This window comes from Pygocentrus nattereri, chromosome 13 (assembly GCF_015220715.1).
Source record: "Pygocentrus nattereri isolate fPygNat1 chromosome 13, fPygNat1.pri, whole genome shotgun sequence".
In the NCBI taxonomy this organism is placed as follows: Eukaryota; Metazoa; Chordata; class Actinopteri; order Characiformes; family Serrasalmidae; genus Pygocentrus; species Pygocentrus nattereri.
Genome location: NC_051223.1, coordinates 19,181,159 through 19,202,002, shown reverse-complemented (window position 1 = coordinate 19,202,002; position 20,844 = coordinate 19,181,159). Strand labels below are relative to the sequence as shown.

Sequence of the window (20,844 nt, the reverse complement as noted above, 5' to 3'; positions counted from 1 at the left end):
AACAGTTCTACAGATTGATGGAGAAGGGTTCTGCTATTGTTACAAGCTTGACATAGAAACATATACAACACATTCTCAGTCAATCTGAAGAACAATTTCACCATGCAAAGAACCATTTAAGAATAAAATGGTTCTCTATAGAACTCCTAGTTCTAAATAGAACTATTCCGTTTACTAAGGAACCCTTGAAGAACTATCTTTTTTAAGAGTGTATGAAATGGTTCATCAAAATGGCTAGAGAACCTTCCTTACAGACTTTTTGCAGATGTTTAAAAAACTGTAGGACTTCCCCTTTGTAGCAGAAATAAAACAGTGTAAAGGGGAAGTCCATCTATTGAAATAGTTCATTTAGAGGGAATATGTAATGTTAATAATGGTAAAATAGTGAAAAAAAAGCTTTCTTTGGTATCTATTTTGTCCTATCATTTCCTGCATGTACCTCTCCACCAGGAATGGATTAAAACAGTTTCATCTCAAAAAATCATCTCAAAACTATCATAAAACAATGACATTATTACAATCAGACATTAGGTAGTGTGTCTGCAACCATTTGGTGTAATAACTTATTGTGAGGGAGCTTTTACAGGCATTAAACTCTTCAGATGTCTGGTTCCTATCACCACCACTGTGAACAATTTTGAGTGTAAGTTTCTCTGGAATGCAGCAAATTCACAGCAAACCACTCTGAATGACTTTGTTTACATCTTAACTACTTCATTAAGCAGAAAATTAGAGAAACCTGTGGAATTTCCCTTCAACCACAATGTATGTCAATGGGAAGAGATTTTATTACGAGTAGTTTAGGACCATTTCCATTGGCCCATTCACCATGGAATACTCACACAGTGTAAAGGATAGCTGCTATTTTCAAATGGTGCAAAAAAAAAAAAACAAAAACAAACAAAAATAAGAAACAGACATTTTCATACGACAATGATAATAGACTGTCAAACGTCGAGCAGAGGATAGCAGGCACAGCCTTGTCTCTGTAGGAGTGCTTGGAGGTAAAATCACAATCACAAATGTGCGCGATTGTGCTTGTCAGTATCTGTCTGGATACAGGCATGATAGTCACCGTGTTCATGTGATGAAAGTCCACTCTGACACATTTTGCCAAATTCACAGTTTCACTTCCCTTTCTAAAGCACGAATGAACCGCATGGACAGCTACAGAGAGTTTCCGCCATTATCTCACATCATATGGACCCCAGTATTGCGACATGAGTCAAAATAAACATGGGAAAAGTTTTAAAGCAAGAAGAAGCAGGAGTAAAAATTAACCAAAAAAGGAGGTCACAGTCGGATGATGCAATTTCATGCAACATGATAGTGCTGTGATGAATGCATGTGTGTAAGTGAGAGAGGCAGAGAGAGACTGTGTGAAAGAGAAACTCAGTGTGTGTGTGTGTGTGAGGGGGGGTGTTTGTACGTAGAAGCAGTAATTAATCTCTCCACCTCCCTTACCTCAGCTCTCAATATAGCTGTCCTCTTTAAATGTTTAATGCATGTATTGATTTCCCTCCCTTTGCAGAAATTATATAATGAACCTGACTGTAGAGATGTCCATTCAGTGATGTGTCGTAGAGAGGGGGAAAAAAAGAGTGCCTCCTTATCTCCTGAGAGAGATAACATGTGCCCATCGAATTCCTGTCAGGCCCGTGAGAAATACATTTCTACAGAGGCCGTGCTCGCTCTCTCTGGGTTCAGGCCTTAATTATTATAATAGTGTGCAATAGAGACACTCCTCCTGCTTCTAGCTGTCTTTCATCTACACTTGCAATCGATTGATCCATCATTGCTTTCTCGATATACGACCTGGTCTGTGTCAGCAGAAAATCTCTGAAGGATCAGGCCTAACAAAAGGGAGGGGCGAATTGAGTCACACTTAACGATGACCCATCACATATGCAATTTACTGCCAAGTACGGAAAGCATAAAGGCCATCTACTGCATCAATATGACCTGTCAAAGCTTCCCAACCATCAATGTCGTAACAAAACCTATATATTTAAAATGGTAGCATATTAGGCAAAGAAAAAAATGCATGAAATTTTATTGAAAGGCATAATTTATAAAACTACATGACACCTACATGACAAATGACATAAACCTATAGAAACATTTAAAAAGGCTTATTGCAATAAGCATTACTTATATAGTCAGTTTATAGCCATGAATGCTGCTTTTGTGAACTCTGGAGTCATTTCTCTCAGCAAGTGAGCCTTTCTAGACGCTTATAAAGATAATCTTACCTTATTAGTTCAAAGTCAGAGCTGAAAACACATGTCAGACTTTCAACTGACTTGGTCTTTAAACTAAAATTCTTCTGCTTTGAGTGACCCTCTAGTCTAATTATGCTTATTTTATCAAAACAAATGATTGAGCGTTCCATTTTACCACTACTAAAACAATCGCAATGCTATAGATACGTTACCAAGTTTCAGTAGTGACAATTTTAGGTAATTTTGAGCATAACTCAAAAATGCTAGTTAGTACATAACTAGCAAACAAAGTTGGGAACTCATAAGAACATAATAGTGTTCATTAAAAACCCCAAAATTTTACTTCATTGCAGAAAAGATGTGTTTGAGTAGTGACAGTTCTTAATGTTACACACTGATTTTCAGACTTTAGGACACATTTTTTTGCTCCATGTGGCCATGAAGGACAGGGATCCAGCCACACGTTTTGCTCTAAAATACAAGTGTGTGGATTATAACATAAGAAACTCTTTTTGGTAGTGACATGAAAACCTGGGACAGAATAAAGTTTTTTTAATTAAATGTTAAATTCTTGATAAGTAAAAATATTTACCTCACTTTAAGACAATAAAAAATATCTATTAAAATATTTCAAAACAACACAAAAGGCAAAAAAAGTAAATATTATTTTCATAAGTTGAAATTTTGGGGTTAGGGATTGGTACAGACACCTTCCAATAGAAAAATGATCATTTTAAAATGTATTTAGCATATTATATATACGTATTTCAGTTAATGTATGGAGTTTACATAAATCATAACATAACCTTCAGTTTGGTTTATATCTGCTAACAAAAGGCTTAGGCAGGTGTGGTGGTGTGGTGTAGCCTTATAAACTGCAAAAATGTACATTAATGGAGAAAGATTTCATTCATGTTTCATTTCATTCCATAGTCATTGGTGTAAATACATTAAAACTGTTTTTAAAAAGGAGTTATGGGGTTTGACATGACATAAATACAATTCACTGGTGAACTGTTTGCTCTTCTCTCGTGTGTTGCTACATATAGGGCTGCCTTGTCATCATTAGTCCTCCCCCACCGTTCCTTTTCCTTTCAGCAGCAGAAAGAAAAAGGAGGGGAAAGAGCCCCCCTCAGAGAGCAGGGAGAACAGACGACGTCCTGGGCTGGTTTGTGTTTTGTGTTTTCTCCGCTCCCCCTCCCTTCACCTCCTGGCCCAGCAATGCAGTAAAACACACACACACACACACACACACACACACACACACACACACACACACATATATACACACACACACCGTGTGTGCTAAGCTGAGCTCCACTTGCCATACCTCAGCCCGAGCCAGGACATATATTTGTGCTTTTACCCAAACAGGGGGGGTTACAGTTGACAGCACCTTATAGATCAGCAGGGGATTTATTTTTTATTTTATTTATTTCTATTGAGGTGGCTTTTTGACTGGTGAGACATTTTTGGAGAAAATAATAACTAGTAACTTTTTTGGGACTATAGTGAAAATGTAGGGAGAATTTTGTAAAAGAAAGAAAGAAGTAGAAAACAATAATATAATAAGGAAAAATGTAAGAATTGTTAGGAATTTTATAGCGACTGCAGTAAACATACTTTCTGCCTGAAAAGTAATATGGAAAAAAAAACCCAGGAACTTTTTATTAACTATAATACAAACATAAACAAGAAAGAAAGAACAGAAAATAGCTAAGATCATAAGTGACTGTAGCCATATTTTTGCTTTGTTTAGTCAGAGAAAGAAAGGAACAGAGCGAGCAAGCAAGAAAGAAAATGAAAGAAACAATGATAAAAAGAAAGAAAAACTACACTATAAGTAGTGACGAGGCATTTTTGTGACTTTATTACAAACTATTGTGTTTAAAAAAGAAAGAAAGAAATATTAAAGTAATACAGAAACTAATAAAGAGGAATGTTTTAGTGACTATTACAACCTTCTGTCTTGTTTAGTTAAAGAAAGAAAGAAATATAGACAGATAGAAAGAAACTACAATGAGCGTGTTGTTGCGAGCGCAGCGCTCAGGCAGCAGACTTTATGAATGGAGATTGCGTTTTCACTCAGTGCTGCCTCAGCCAGTCCCTCACAACCAGCCCATTCATACAACTGTGGAGCTTAAGAGAGAGTGTGCGTGTGCGTTTGTGTGCGCACGTGTGTATGTGTGTGTGTTCCTGTACACGGGTTGTTTCTCTGTTCAAAGTTAGGGAGGGAGGGAGAGAAAAGGGAGAGAGAGAGAGAGAGAGAGAGAGAGAGGGCCAGCCCCCTGGATGGGACAGGATGAGTGGTCTCTGCATTTCTGGCAGTCTGAAGGATGTTTTTGCAGACTTTGTTGCATAGCAGCTGTATTTTGGAAAGTTGAGAGCTTTTGGAGCAGTGTATTTTGTTAGGAGAGAGCTGGGGGAAGGGGGACAGAGGGACAGAGGGAATGGGGAGAGGGGGGTGTAAGGCACAGTGACTGGGTGAGATGCCAGACACTATGAGCGAGAGAGAGGGAGAGCGAGCGGAAGGTCAGTGCAATACAAACAAGCTGCAGACTGTAAATTCGGAGAGCCTTTGTGCGCTGGGTTCACTAAACCCTCCGTCTCTCTCTCTCTCTTCCCATCTTCATCACACGCTTTAACCCTCTGAAAAAGCTAAAACTTGGATTTATGGCCACAACTTCCTATATAATTACTACAAGGCACAAAATCAAACAATCGGCCCACACAACACTGCAATTGCTGGATTAACTCACATCTTGGAACACTCAGTGCACACAGAGAGAGGGGGGTGGGGGATGGGGGGGGGGGGGTTTCAGGCTAGCAGTCCAGATTTTCACATTTCAGCTCAGTTTGTAGAGAAACAGGAAAAGGGCGGAGTTAAAGCCTCCATTCAGAAAAAGGAACCGCAAGGGTGGAGCCTGCTGTAGGACATTTTCATGAATGGAGCAGAGACGGAATCCTGTCTCGAGTGCAGCCACAAACAAATGATATGTTCATCACGGTTTGTGCTAGTTTCACGGTGAAATTACACAGTGGGAGTAAAGGTTAAACCCTCACACAGCTTAAAAACATCATCTGGATCACTCATTTGGGCACATGTGCACTGATCACTCAGAAAAAAAAAACCCAGATTACTTTAAAAGTCACAGTGAGGGTCTTGTTTTCTTTGCTGAAAGACCCTGAAGGACCACTGTGTACCTCTCTTACCGCGATAAGCCTCTTCAGCTCTCAAATATCAGCCCACATTCCATCAGTAAATGGAGTATGTTGTGAAACAGCTGCTGTTGGCAAATGTTTCATATCTTATAATCAATAAACAGAGATTAGGAGTACATCCTTAAAGGGGAATTCCGCCCTTTTTTAAATGTCTGCTTAATTCAGTCACTGTGTTTTAAACAAAGTGGTTTAAGATAGTTTCATGTGAAATGCTTCATTCTAGAGAAGTGTAATGACTTGGATTTTGTTACAACGGTGGAAGTCTTCAGGGCAAATATATACATTTCATTTACTATCAAAAACAATGAGTGAACCCAATGTGATTTTTGAGTTTTATATGTAATTCAGATGATGGTAAAATGATTTAAGGCAAAGTATTCATAACCATTTATGTAATAACCTTCTGCGAGGGAGCTTTTAAACTCTTCAGACGTCTGGTTCCTATCACCAAAACTGTGAACAATTCAGACAACTAAGTTTCTCTAGAATTAAGCATTTCACATCAAATCAGTCTGAATGACTTTGTTTGCAGCTTAATCGTTTAATTATGCCAATATTTTGAAAAATCCGTGGAAATCCGTTGTTTTAGCTATGCTATAGGAGAACCACTTTTGATGCCTTGAAAAACCAGTGAAAAACCAATGTTCTCAGTGTGAATAACTTTTCAAAGTTTTAAAAACTGTAAAACATACACATAATACAAATGTAAGAGTTCTTCCTAGATCCTTAAAAAAGTAATAAATAATAAGAGTTCTACTGCACAAAAACAGGTCAGGGCTGCCTCACATGGAGTCAGCTAGTTAGCTGTTATTGTGGAAAATGAGGAAGAGACGCTGATAAATTTGTCAGCTGTGCAGGTGTTACACAACAGCATGCCCCACTTACAAGAATCAAAAAGAAGAAGAAGAAAGAAAAAGGGGAAAAGAACGGACATTCTAGCCTGCTCCAGTGCTTACTCTGTGCTCTCTGTCACGCCCAGGCGGGCAACAGCTTGGCTGAATGGACGGCTAAACTTTTGATTTGATCACAGCGTGTTTTTGCCTCTGATGTGTTTACAGACGAGAGACAAGGAGACTGTTATGAAACGCAGCATGCTGGCACGGCTCATCAAAACATCTGACTCACCTGAAATGTATAACTACCGAGCCGCTTTGGACAAGGCCACACATGCCACTACAGTGTCACAAAGCAATGTTTCCTTCTCTCCTAAATGGGTAGCTTCAGCGTACCCTCAACCACAATGACCGCAAACATGAGGGAGAATGAGTTTATATTTATGGTTGGCTGTCAACTGCAGCCTCTCTTAGAAACTGCCAAGAGTACATAAATTATTGTCGCATCATGTCTTAAAAGAAAGGGTGTACAGAGCTGTCAGTCAAGGCTTTACGCCACTTAACTAATGTGACAGGCCTGTCAGGCTGAAGCTTGCATCGGCTCTGTGAGGGGCGGTCACTGGCTGACCACGGTGAGGTAATTGGTTCTGCCCTGATGGGGTTAAGTGGACATGACCCCTCAATGCCCTGGAGTTCATCTCCACTTCCTCTTTTCCATTGTTGGACAACAGATAAGAACAATATGTTATAGTGAGCATCTGTCACCACAGGTCAAGCTCATGATGGGATTAAATGGCAATGTTTGCATACAGGAGATTTTGAGATTTGAACTTACAATGGGCAAAGATTCAGGCTTTCAGACAACTAGTGCAGATTTGATTCAGAAACACCAAGTCTGTTTTTAAAGGGAAAAGGAGTCATAATAAAACCCTATATGAATATTGAGGTCCATATCATTACATTTTAGCTGAATTTAATTTAATTCTTATATAAATAATTGTAATTAACTACTTGTCCTTTTTGCTCATTGTGTGCAACTGTTGCTGTATTATTGCTGTATTACTTTGTACAAAGTAAACACCACTACCTTCTAAACATGTCACAGCACCAGGGCAAGATCCATGACTAAGAATACACGATGATCTCAAAATCATATAGGAGTCATCAGATATTTGACCTGATATTTCAAACTGAAACATTTACATTTAAGAGCAGATGTTTTAGGTAACACCAGGCTACAATGACAAATGTCCATATTTAATCAACTTTAATGCAAATAAATGCAAATTTAACGCAAATAAATGTGATTATTTTTGTAATCCAAGTGGATCTAGACTCAATTTCTACATTTTATAAATGTTCATGCATCATCATTGGTATTGACTTTGCCCATGAAAAATATCAGCCTCAGAATTCCCATATTGGTGCATCTCTACCAAATATGTGTTTCAAAAATGAGTTTCTGCTTTATTTTCTTTACATTTGGAGTCATATATGGAACCACTGGTAAAATTACATGATTTATTGATTTTCTCATTGTAAATAAGTGAGATATTCTCATCCGAGAACACCCTTCTGCATACTTTAAAACACAGTTACTCTTTATGAGTTGAATTTAACATTTAACATTGGAAAAAAAATAAAACATAAAAAGTGGCCTATGAAGATGTTATGGCACATATTATAGTGTTTGTTTTATTTTCTTCCCAATATGTTATGTTCAGCAAATAAACAGATATTGTGCATTAAGATTGAAAAATAACAAATTGTATTTGTTGGGACATAGATTAGTGAATACTAACTGTGGAAAATGACTGCGCTCATCTTAAACAAGCAGGATCATGCAATTATGTGACAGGCCTGAAATGATCATTTTATATAAGAGGAAAATTCTTAACTCACACAAAAATGCTTCAAATGCATAAAAATGCAATTATATCCATTTTATTTTTTTAATACAACAACGATTAATTTTCCACAGCTGCCCCAGATGGAGCTGGCTAGTCAGCTCTTATTGTGGAAAATGAGAAAGAGACAGAGGCAGATTTGACATCTGCATTTGGGCTTACAAGAGGCAGAGATTCTGTCCATTCTCCTTTACCAAGCCACTGCCCAGTTCAAGTTACAATTTCTGTTACAGAAAAAAAGATCTTGTTTGTGTGACTCATGCCTTGAACTCTATAACCCATGAAAAATGCCAGCAGTGTTTCCACAACATGGCCCGCGGACTTGCCAACGTGGTAAAGGCCCAACCCAGAGGTCTGTGAATGGCTTCGACAAAAGGTCCAGGAGAACTGTTTACAGAGTGCACACCCCTCCACAAAGCCTGGCACGCCATTGTGTGCAGACACAACACAAAAAAAGGAAAGCAGTTGAAAAGGCAGCATCGACGTTGTGTGGTGCAGGAATTTGCTTTCCCATTTACACCTCTGACAGACACAAAAGCCAGTCTTTGAATGTGACTCCTGAATGATCTTTTACCGGTTTCCTGAGCTGCTCAATTGAGCCTTTGAAGCACATGCAAATGGAAGGTGCTCTTTAATACGAGTATCCAAATGTGTCGGTAAGAGCAGCAGGTCATGTAGCAAGTGTTTAAGTGTTTCCTGCTCAGGTTCTTCAGGACAGTGCTATTATATCTCTAACAAGTGCAACAACCACACCTAAGCCTGAAGTAATGCCTCAACCTCAGTCTCAATCTCTCAGGCAAAGTGAGCACTAACCTTCTCTCTCTCCCTCTCTCTCATAACAAGTTACTCTAATACAAACTTACCATTTCAGGCCACATGCAATCTACCAACCTTAACGGGCTCTTGAAAAAAGGCTCTTTATACTCACACTGACAGTTCCACCGAAAGTTTCTTTATGGAACCAAAAGTGGTTCTTCTCCTATTTGGCCCAATACAAACTACTAACCTCTCTTAAAAAGAAAGGTTCCTTAATAGTTCTTGGTTTAGATGTGTGGTTCTAGGAAAAACATTCAATCAAACCTTTATTTGGAGGTTCTTTAAGCATCAAAATGGTTCTTCACTCAAACCTCCAAACTGGTTCCATTGAAGGTTTCTTTGGGGACCCAAAAGTTGTTCTTATCCGGCTCCAAAGAACCCTTTTAAGCAACTTCATTTTTAAAAGTGAGGCTACCAAAAGCAAAGTATGAAAGGACGTTTTACTTACAGTTTTCTGAGTGGAAGTCAGGAACAAACTGCTCATCACTGTCAGGAACTTGAGCTGTCATTAGAAAAAGAAAGAAGAAGATGTGCTTAGAACCTTGACTCGAGATTCATAGACATAGAGTCGAGAACGACGCACATCACAGAAAGATAAATGTGAAAATGTATGAACTGAGCCTGATATCATACACCGGAAGTCGGAAACTCCTGAAAGCTCTACACATTATCTCTAAATACATTTTCCTGAAATATTGTCCTCATGACAATATGAGGCTTGAGGATCAGTCATACTTTGTCTTAAACAGAACCATTTGTCTTAATTCATTGGGGAATAGACTGAGTCTGTCCATTAGGCTAGCCTGATCCTCCCTTCATCTTCGTCTGTTTGAAACCTGAGTTACTGCCTGTGGACAGCCACGCGACCTTCACCTCCAATTTTGCCTGTGCCAGCACTTTTCCATGAGCAGCAGATCAATACCCCCTGCTCAACACTGTATATATATGCATGTGAGTGGATGGCTTGATTACGACTGGATTCCATCAGATGCACAGTACACAGTTCCTCTTCTTTTGAAATGTGCAACTTTTTGTTACAAGTACTAAAGCAGCTAATGCAGACATGGTGCACAGAACTGAGTGGTCAGTTGGTCACCAGTAAAGCCTTGGTAAACAACAGATTCTCATGTTTTTTAGTCATATTTAATTCCCTAAATAGCCAGTGGGACCACATTCAATCAATTTCTCCAAAACTTTCTTATTGATTTAATATTAGCATGGTTTGAAGGGTAATCCCAGCCATTGTTCAAAATTTCAGCATAATTTAGTTGTGAAAATGAAAAGTAATTCAGGGAGGTTTGCTAGGGAATTTTTCATTGTCGAGAAACACACTGATTCATTGTGGTGATAATATAAAATATAAACCTATAAAATAGGTCAAAATCTTAAATAAAAAACAACATCTCAGGCATCAGGCAGCATAATCCTAACATTCCATGTAATAGCTCGCTGTGAAGGAGCTTCTAGTGGTATTAACTCTTCAGACATCTGGTTCCTATCAGCACCACTGTGGTACGTTTCTATAGAATACAGCATTTCACGTCAAATCACTCTGAATGACTATTTTATTATAATAGAAATTCTGTAATTTAAATTTATCAGATAGGTACCAGAGTACCCGATAGGGATGTCACTATCAATTATATTAGCATTTCAGGAATCTACCAATTATGTAAACAATTAATGAAGTAATGATAGCATTTTTAAAGGCCAAACAACAAAAAAGTTATTAAAGTTATTTGTACAATAATAAACCATAAATCCATTGCTTAGGCAAAAGAACTTGAAATATAGAAAATGGCATATAAATGTATATAGCTGTCTTGATATATACCAACATAATTTAAAGTCTGCATTACCATGATGCACACAACCAACTCATTACTTCCAGTTTGTTCATGTGATAAATTTGAGTTGGTATTTCTGTTGGTTTTATTGATTAACCATGACAGCCCTACAGGCTCTCTGCATGTTCTTCTCTAATCTGAAGGCATCCGGGAGCTGTGGGTGATCAATACAGAAATGCAGGAACTGATGGCCTCCCCCAAGCAGCACTAACACCATCTGTCTGTTTCTTAGCCTCACTCAAGTCTTATCCTGCTGATGGACTTTGAGACCCAACTGATGCAGCTAATGGACATGCAAACTAGGACTGCACAATATGAGGAAAATGCCATACTGTGATTCTATTGTTACACATGGCTACACATGAGGATTGACATGCCATGGTTAAAAATTGGCCTGCATTATTGCTACTAGAGCATTTTATGGCTGTTGAGTTATGGTTTGATGAGTCCTGATTCATCCAAAACATGCGCGGATTGTCAGGATGCACACACAATGAAAAGTTCAGTGATTGGTTAGATTTGCATATCACTAGCTTCTGCAGTGTCAGTATTGTGAAGGCTGCTATCACGACAATGATTAGCCATAGTGCAAATTTCATCCACATTTTCTGATAGAATTAGAAGGGAACAGAGTGGAGGGAAGCTTTGTTGGGCCTAGTGTTCATGCCTAATGTCTCTGCCCACATCCAGCCAGCTAAAGGACATTTCTCTGACAATGTTGATGTGCTCTGCGCAGTGAAGGGTTCTGGAATTCATCACCTGCTTTAATCCCTTTGAAGACTGGCTCTTAAGGTCAAGTAAGAAGTGGTTGAAGTGAGAGGAGGACGAGCAAAAGCACTCACTGCCTCCTTTTTCATGATTGCAATAAGAAACAATAGTTTTCCAATGCCAATGTTTTAAATTTTGCTTTAATTCTATTCTTTTACTATGGAAATATCAGTCAAAGACCCTCACACACACACACACACACACACACACATTTTCTAAGCAGCTTATTCTCTGGATCACGGGGGGTGCTGGAGCCTATCCCAGCGCTCACTGGGCGAAAGGCAGGAAACACCCTGAGCAGGTCGCCAGTCCATCACAGGGCAGACCAGTCAAAGACACTAGTCTTGTTTTTCTTAATGTAGAACAGTCAGCATATAACATTAACTTGGTGCTTAGCAAAGACAAAAAGAGTGAGACCTAAATGCAGACATTGGTTAACCTCAAATAAGGACTGTTTGTGCCTTTTCAGAGGTCATGTTGGGTGAAGTCAACACACACTCCTATATATTCACAGATGGTAAGTCTTAAATTAAAAAATTACATGTAGTAAAACTCAATATTTTTCCATAAAACGTATCAGTGGTAATGTGTTTATGCTGAGTTTGCAATGTATGTATTTGCAAAGGAAAATACTGGGTCGATAATGGACTCTAATTTCAAGGATATCCACTTAATACAACTTTGCTGAAAAGACTGAGTCATTCAAAGCATATGACCGACTTCTCAGGTCAAGCAAAGAAGGTTTGTACTGTCCTGTTTCGTATGCAGTGCTGGTAAATCGGAGCAGGGATATGGCTAAAATAAGAGCGGCCTAAATAGCCAATGCCAACACAAATAATACTGGCTCCACTTCCTAAACTGACCTTGAGGAACATGTCCAGCTATATCGTCCCAACCTTTTCATCCAGCTCCATGCCAGTGACTGGAGTCTTTCCATGACTTGGATGACTTTCATGAATCGCGATTTTGTCCTCCTTCTACTAGCGCCCTCTACTAAAGTAAATTTACTTTTATAGTAGCTGCAATTATGAATGAGAGCACATCTGAACTACACATATAGTTGTTATGCAAAACAAGCTTTTGCGGTTGCAGGTGCACCATTGAGTTTATCATAGTCTACAAGCAGTTTCAATGGACACAAGCAACTCATTTACTCTCCAGTGCATCTGAATGAGGGTGGTGGAAGTGGACAATGACCCATTGGGCTCATGGCATGCCAGGCTCTAGTTGGTGACCGTCTGTTGGGATACAGGCCAGGTAGGACTAGACCATTTAGCCACAGGTCATGCAGAAAAGTAAGGAATTAAAAATTCCATGGTAACTGTTGAACCACCAGTGATACACAAAACACAATGAAATACAATGGAGTCAATGGTATAAAGTATGAAGAGTGATAAAGTGTAACATTTACATTTACTCATTTAAGAAAATTCTTTTTTCCAAAGCATACAAAAAGAAAAAGAGAAAAGCTGTGCAGACAAAAACTTATCCTAAACTTAAAACATAAGGGTCTTGTGTTAGCTAATTTCATTGTTTGCAAATGTAACTTAGGGCAGAGAATAATAGTAAAAAGTCAACTATATTACATTATTCTGTCTTATATTATTATATTGTCATTTAGAATTCCATTTTTCCCATGGGGGGCTAATTCTAACTTTGGTGTGGTTTTATGTACTGAATACAGTGATCATTTTCCAACTCTCTTTATTTTGGTAGCTGTTAATGTGCCTTTAAGACTGATATATGTAAATGACCTCTGTTCTTCATAAATTCAGAATGAATGGGGGGGGCAAACTGCTATAGACTGAATAAGTGGGTTCATCACAATGTTAATGTGATGGTTCTTGTGACATCACGAAAGTAACTAATTCGTTCCTAAACATGGACTGTATGGATTGGTGAGTAAACTGTATGTTTTGAAAGACAAAATATATTTACATACAACATCAAATTCACTTTCAAAAGATGAGACAAATTCGGTTTTTCATAATAAGAGTCCTTCAAGGTCCTTTACAGCAAAAATCTGGCCTCATTTGCAGTCAAATACCCATTACAACTTTTGATTTATGGCTCACACTACAGTCTACATTCCAAATAAAATGTACTTTTCCTGGGCTGCTGCCACTGATCATTTCTAATCGAAGGAATCATTAATCAACAGAGACAACACACATAATATAACTGCTGCACTGACTGAGATCATCAGCCCACATTGTCAGGAACACAACCCCAGACTTGCTGTTTTACCAGGCCTCCCATACTCACTTTATAATGATATCTCAGATCATCAAATACAGGAATACTTTCTGTCTCAAAAGAAGTGGTGAGGCTGCTTTTGACGTATGCAGTCACAAACTGTGGAACTTCCTCCAAAGACATTTTCAGTTTAAACATATCCTCAAAACATATCTTATAGTGTTGTGGTTAGTTTTTCTCTAGTTTTATTTATTGTATCAATATAATTTTTTCACACTTCCCACAAGAAAGCCAAAAAGTTCTTTAAGTTAATGTAATGTGCAATTTTGGAGCATTTCTATAGGTCCACTTATCATGCAATGTTCACACAATGTAAAAGATGGCTGCTATGCTCATATGATGAAGAAAAATAATTTAAAAAAATAATAATATAAAGAGAGATAGATTTTCTTTGATTATTTTGTTTATTTACTTATTTATTTTTATCTAATCCCACCTCCCCCCTTTTAGTCACGTCCAAGTCTTGTCTACTAATTAGGTCTCCACAAGCATCACACAGTGCTACCTAGCTGGGAGAGCTCAACACGCTTGGAGGAGAACACTTACTCTCATTTAATGTTGGCTAGCTTTGCTCTGAGTGTTGGGGGAAGGGGGGGGGAAGTGAGTCCAATTTTGCTCTTTTGGAGTCCCAGCCATGGATCATTGTGCTTATTTCATTTTAGATTTTTAATTGTTTTTCCGAGCTACAATTTCTTTGCTTGTCTTATTTTATACAATGTCATCTCTTATACTTTATTATTGTTAGTTTTGTTTCTGTTTAAGATTTTTTTTATTAGATTTTTGTCCTGTTTCTTCCTTGTTGTAACGTGCAGCTTTTAGCTGCATTTATTGTATGAAAGGTGCTATGTAAATAAGGTTTATGATTATTACGTTTCTAGAGTAAGTCCGGGGCTAAAGATCACTCTGCCGCTTCCTGTGTGACGGAAACTGTGCTGAAGCCCCTTTTGAGCACGCTCAGATAAATTACATTAATTTCCTACATATTCCTCTATCCTGTTGCTATAGTGTAATTCTATTAGAGCCACTCAAGTTTTCTTCTCTTCTGCCCTCGAGGAGGAGCATGAGGCTGTTTTTATGAGTCAGAGCAGAGGCCAATATTTGGTCTTCCAGATCAAACAATAACTCATTTGCGCTTGTTTCAACATGTCTGAAAAGGAACACATGCACGATATGTGTAAAAGAAAAGGAGAAAAAAATCACTTTAAGGATTGTCTGAACATCAGTGCCTTACAGCTAACTGGAACCCAACCAAATCTCTCTCTGTCTCTCTCTCCCTCTGTATGTATCTGTTCATGTGTGTGTGTGTGTGTGTGTGTGTGTGTGGCAGAGGCAAGAGAGCTTCCAGGAACGTCTTGTCAATTTGAAATGCAAGTCAGCACAAGACTGGAAGTGCGTCTGTGCAAGCGTGGAGACATGTTTCCTTTTTCTCTCAGGGACCCTGAATGACTTTTTTTTCCCCTTTTTTTTAAGTCAGGCAGATCCTGGGAGGAGCCAGGAGGTCTGCCTTAAAAAAGTAAAGGCTAATGACAAGACTCGACAAGCTTATCCATTCAGAACTTTCTTGTCCTCTCTCTCTCTCTCTTCCTCTCTCCCCTTTAAAGTGTGAAAGCCCTCAAGCCGCTGTTTTTACAATATGGTGAATCACCCACAACCACAATCACCTGATAATAAGCCGTTTGGCCTATCCAGTCGAAAAAAAAAGCAAAAACCTGTGTTCTGAGAACAGAACCAGACGGCGCTCTTCTTCACCAGTGGGAACGTTGTGGTATATACTGTAGAGTGATAACATACGCCTTCAGCTACATCACTCAACTCTTTCTAATAACTAGCGGTTAAAGTGAAATCCCACTGATTTTCAAATGTCCCTTACATTTCAGTTCAGATGCAAAGTCATTTAGAGTGGTTTGATGTGAAATGTGGTTCTTTGTAGAGAAACTTACTGACTCAAATTTCTTTACAGTGGTGATAGTAACCAGAGGGCACAATGTCTACAGTGCAAATATAGCCATTTTATTTACTATGCAAAGCACTTAGTGGACCCGCACATGTCTTTTGAGTTTTTAAACATAATGACGATAATAATAAAATAGTGGTAAATCTTGTGGCTGAACAATGAACCATTTTAACGTTGAAACTTCAATTTAAAGGCAGTTTTCATATGGCAAGAGCTGCAGTTTTAAATATATCCTGCTTCAATGACATTCAAATGGTCATTTTAATCCCTTAAAATCTCAGGCTCATTACATAATAAGGTTTGTTATTCATTAACTAAAGTGACTTTAGTGCAAACTTACTGAGCTGTTCTTAGTTCATAGTGTGTAATAAAACTTTGGGCCTGCCTGTGGGCCCTGGCCATTTAAGGGGTTAATCTAATAACACAGAGCTCTAAAATGGGCAGTCTGGCATAGGACATTCAGTGCTCAAGCTTGGTTATCTTGGAAAAAGAAGAAGGCCTGGAGCTTAATTTGTAGAATATTAGTGCAAAATATCGCAATGAGATATTTTCCCCAAATTATGCAGCCCTAGTAAATCTGAAAAATAATGTTTTCTTTGACATGTTAGGCCAAAATCTTATCATAAAAAGCAGCATTTTCATAGCCATTCAGTATAATAGCTTTCTGTGAGGGAGCATTCAGAGGCATTAAATGCTTCAGACGTCTGGTTCCTATCACCACCACTGTGAACTATTCTGACTCTAAGATTCTCTAGAATGGCGCATTTCACACCAAACCACTCTGAATGACTTTGCTAATATGATACCTTTTCAATCATGAAGAATGGTAGAAACATCAGTGGAATTGCCCTTTATGCTCATTTTTACCTAGTTTCAGTTTTACTTAGTTTCATATCAGCGTCTTCTATATGGTGAGGCTAGTCTAGGCGTAGTTCTCATTGGTGTGTTTTACACTCATTGTCTCTGTTTGGCTCCTGAATGATGTGTGAACTTCACAGTTTGACGCTGCATGATAATAGGCATTGCATGATAATTACGCTCTGCGCTGAGGATGGACAATATCCATTTATTTGAATGAATCCTCATTTGGATTATAGGGTGTGCTCGCTCTGTTGCAGTCTACATGCTGATTAACCTACAATATTATTTTTGTTAAATGTACTATGGACATGAAGACGACTAACAAAGGAAACCTGCCCATATTCACCCATTTTTAAACAATTAAATGAAAAACAACCCTAAACATGCTATAGCATCAGTAGTGTAGTGAATATCAAAAAGGAAGCAGACAGGAACTCCCAGTTGTAAAAGAGACCGGATCTTCCTATTTTCAAAGTGCTGAGCATTAATCACTCCAAGCATTAATTACAGCTCCACTTTGACATGTGAGCACTGACCTTGAACTACAATACTACAGTGCCTGTGTTCTCAAGTGCTTCCCTCCATCTGAAAGAGCAGTTCTGAAGAACTAAAGCCAGTTTCTGTATTTTTTTATGAAGGAATTTAACTGCTAGAAGCAAAAATGTGTCACAAAGAAATCATGTCTAATGTACACATACTTTTAGAGTATTAGAGCAGTAGTAGATGTTGTCAAACCGAGGGAATAGAGTAGGAATCCTTCTTTTTTATCTTTTATTTTCTTAAATATGGTAATAAAGCATGTTACCCTGATTTATTGACACATGTTGATGCATGAGCTACACTAATGTACATTCTAGCTCAAAGATAAACAAGCAGCATTCAAACAGAATTATTGCTATTCTATATCCATTTAGTTTATAGATCTGTTGATCTGTAAAAGGTCTAAAACAGCAAAGATCCAGACTTGTGGTTTTCAGCATGCCCTTTATATCCACCACTCTCAGGTCTGGACACTGTAAATCGTTTCTGCCAGGATTCATTTCAACTATGCGCTCCCTGACCATCCGGCTTTGATGCTGTTTATTTGCATTAGCTGTTCGCATGCCTCTGCGCACAAAACTGGACACGTTTCCAGATTGAATGTGACTCTCAGTAGAGCACAGTGACTCACATTATGATGAAGGCAGCAGCATCTTAAAAAAAACTACATAAAACCGGCTAAAACATAAAAAAAATAATATTGCATAATCCATCCATCCATTTTCTAAGCCGCTTCTCCCTTGGGGTCGCGGGGAATATTGCATAATATAATATAAAAAATAAATAATTCCCACAAAATGTCCTTCATTGGATGGTTCCTTAGAGAACCATTTTGATATAACATAACGCAAATCTTCCTCAGAACCACTTTAGGTTTCCTGAGGAACCATGTTTGAAAAAGAGATGTATAAATGTTTAAAACAGCTTGAGGAAAATGTACATTATGTGGAGGTTCTCAAACTTTAAAAAAAAAAAAAGGCTCTTTGTGATACGAAGCCTTTCAAATGATAGTTCTTTAGAGAACCACTTTGGTAAATGAGCTGAGTAAGTGTGAAGAAGCTTTTAAAGTCTGAACCTCCACATAATGTAAATGTTCTAAGAACATCGACACATCTCATTTTCATGCATGTTTTTTCAGGAACCTGAAGTGGTTCTGCTGTGGCATTTCTCAAAGAACCAGTGTGGCCTATTTTTAAGAGTACACTTAAGCTTAGTACAGAAACCATAAAGTTCTTAGCTAGATGTGATCTAGTATGGTAACAGGCTATCAAATTCATACTGGTTAAAATCCCATTTTTTCCCGAGATCAGTGTAATTAAATCAATACCGGACTCTGGCCAGGAGTCAACAAGATCACGTTTCAATCCATTCTGAACCATCCAACCGTGCACCTAATCAAAGGGGCCATCCCTTTTTAGTATCTAATTATCTCTTCCTTTGCCACCAGCAAACAGGCACTGCTGTACATTAGTTGCCTTTGACAATTCTCTACTGCCACTAGAGGGGCAGAACCGCTGAGATCCAGACATGCACCACAAGCAAAGAGAGTGCCAGAGTTCCAGTCTCACCTTCTGTCAGCCATGTCTCCTGGAGCTGACTTAAATCCTGAAATAGATCTGAGGAAAAAGAAGAAGAAAAATGTTATTATGGCAAATGTCACCTCTTTGAAATACACAGCTCAAAGGTACATTCTGTGTAAAGTTCAGTCCCTTTGTAGCTACATGTGCACAATTTCCCGACTATTGCCGAGGTCTGCTGCCGGCATAAAGGCCACGGTAAGTTTCCGAAACGTGCTTGATACTTTACCTTCAGATTCCTGAGGGGGTAATTCGGTGTCCATGTATTTCCTTTTTGCTGCCATCAACAGTCTATTTAGGGGCCCATTTCCTTGCGACCTCTGCAAAACAGCAAGTATATTATGTAAGTGGAAATATAGGCTATACACAATGGAGATAATAATAATAATAATAATAATAATAATAATAACAATAATAATAATATGAATGTAATCTGGGCAGCTAGTGATGGATCAAAATTTACAATCAACATTGCAGTGAAGGAAATCTAACATCTGTAAACAGCAGATTTCTTTGAAACATCACTTTTGAATCATGATAAATATTAAATATTTAAATGTAGGCAGTATTGATACTTTACTGGCTGTTATGATGGTGTATTTTTAACACTTAATGATCATGAGCTGCTGGCTGTTACGGTTCACTCAAAAAACAGAGAGAAATAACTAACCCATTCTTTTAACTTGACATCCCTAAAGTGCTGAACTCCTTGAATCACACTGAAAACGGTCGATCATAGTTTTCCAGGCTTTCCAGGTTTTCTACGCGTACGGTCTGAAATGTTGCAGCATAAACATGAAGTTTCTCCGAATAATATAACTACCCTGTAACTGCCAGGCTATAACTACACAACTCAGACACAGATAAAGGACGCGTCTGACCATAATATCATGAATAAGTGCTACTGACTCGTATCACTTATGTTGGTTCAAAGTCAAGCTCAGTTTTCATCGCAGCCGCGCTCGAAACAAATCACAGGCAGCGACGATCGAGAGCAAAACAGCGAAAAATAGCCCTCAAACAAAAGCGGTCGGGATCCACCAACGGAGCAACGGAATACTTACAGTAGCTAAAGTATAAGGCACTTGCTGGTCCAGATATCCATCCATCTTATAATCCATGCGTTAACCGTTTGTGGTCATTTGGGCTGTGCTGAGTGAGATCCACGCAGTCTGCAGGGAGAAGGAAGAGGAGCAGAGGCAGCAGGAGTTGTGAATGGAGCGGCGAGAAAGCTGCATACGTAATGAGCTCCATTCACTAAAAACGCACACTGGCCTACTGCACACACACACACACACACACACACACACACACACACACACACACACACACACACACACACACACACACACCCTTCCCCAAACCCCAAATCAAAGCTCAAACAGGACACGAACACTCTTTTTCTATACGTGGCCACACGCTATTGTCTGTGGCTTTTAGAAAACAGTAATTAGAGCAACACTGGATGCAAACGTAACTATGTTCTCTGCTTTTTCCCCACCGAGACACACTAAAAGGAAACGAAGTGCAACTAGAAGGCGACAATATCACGTTCCGTTCCCCAACGTGTTTATATTTCATTTGCAAATGTAAAAGCCCCTAAACGTGCACAGATGTGGTCAAAACCCAGCTTGCTTTAACGTGACTTTGCTCATGAGCCCAGACGGCAGAAGTAAACAAATTAGGGATCCAAAAAAAAAAAATCCTTTTTTTCCCCACCAAACTTTACTGTTGATTTCGGTAAGAGTTGTTTCTCTCGCTGTCGTCTGTTCGCTCCAGTCACAGGAGGTTCGTGATTGGTGGACTTCCTCTTTCAGGAGCTCAGATTTCTCTCTCTTTGTCCAGATGAATGGTCTTACTTATGAATGAAATCTCGGCCCCTCCTTTGCACCAATCAGAATCCAGACTGTACCAAGCCATAGCAACAAGGGGCGGAGCCTCCGCCTAAGCGACCAATCCCCGCCGCGGCCCCCGAGAGTTTCCCCGCCTCGGTTTTCCAGTTGTTTTTCATTCACAAAAAGGAAAGAGAAAGTTGAGGGAG

General features: G+C 38.8%; 1 protein-coding gene across 2 annotated transcripts in view; it reads right to left on the bottom strand.

The window, feature by feature from the left end:
* etv4 (ETS variant transcription factor 4) overlaps positions 1-20,629 on the bottom strand; it is a 41,628-nt gene extending 20,999 nt beyond the window's left edge. The window contains exons 1-5 of one of the 2 annotated variants that reach the window (XM_017695901.2): positions 20,523-20,629; positions 19,868-19,975; positions 19,033-19,123; positions 18,795-18,842; positions 9,449-9,502 (exon numbers count right to left, since the gene is read on the bottom strand). In XM_017695901.2, the coding sequence (XP_017551390.1) occupies positions 9,449-9,502; positions 18,795-18,842; positions 19,033-19,123; positions 19,868-19,924 (250 nt within the window). In that variant the 5' untranslated portion in view covers positions 19,925-19,975; positions 20,523-20,629. Of the gene's footprint in view, positions 1-9,448; positions 9,503-18,794; positions 18,843-19,032; positions 19,124-19,867; positions 20,061-20,522 lie in introns of those variants that run through there. The other variant, XM_017695900.2, reaches the window with a different exon arrangement.
* Positions 20,630-20,844: the final 215 nt, after the last annotated feature.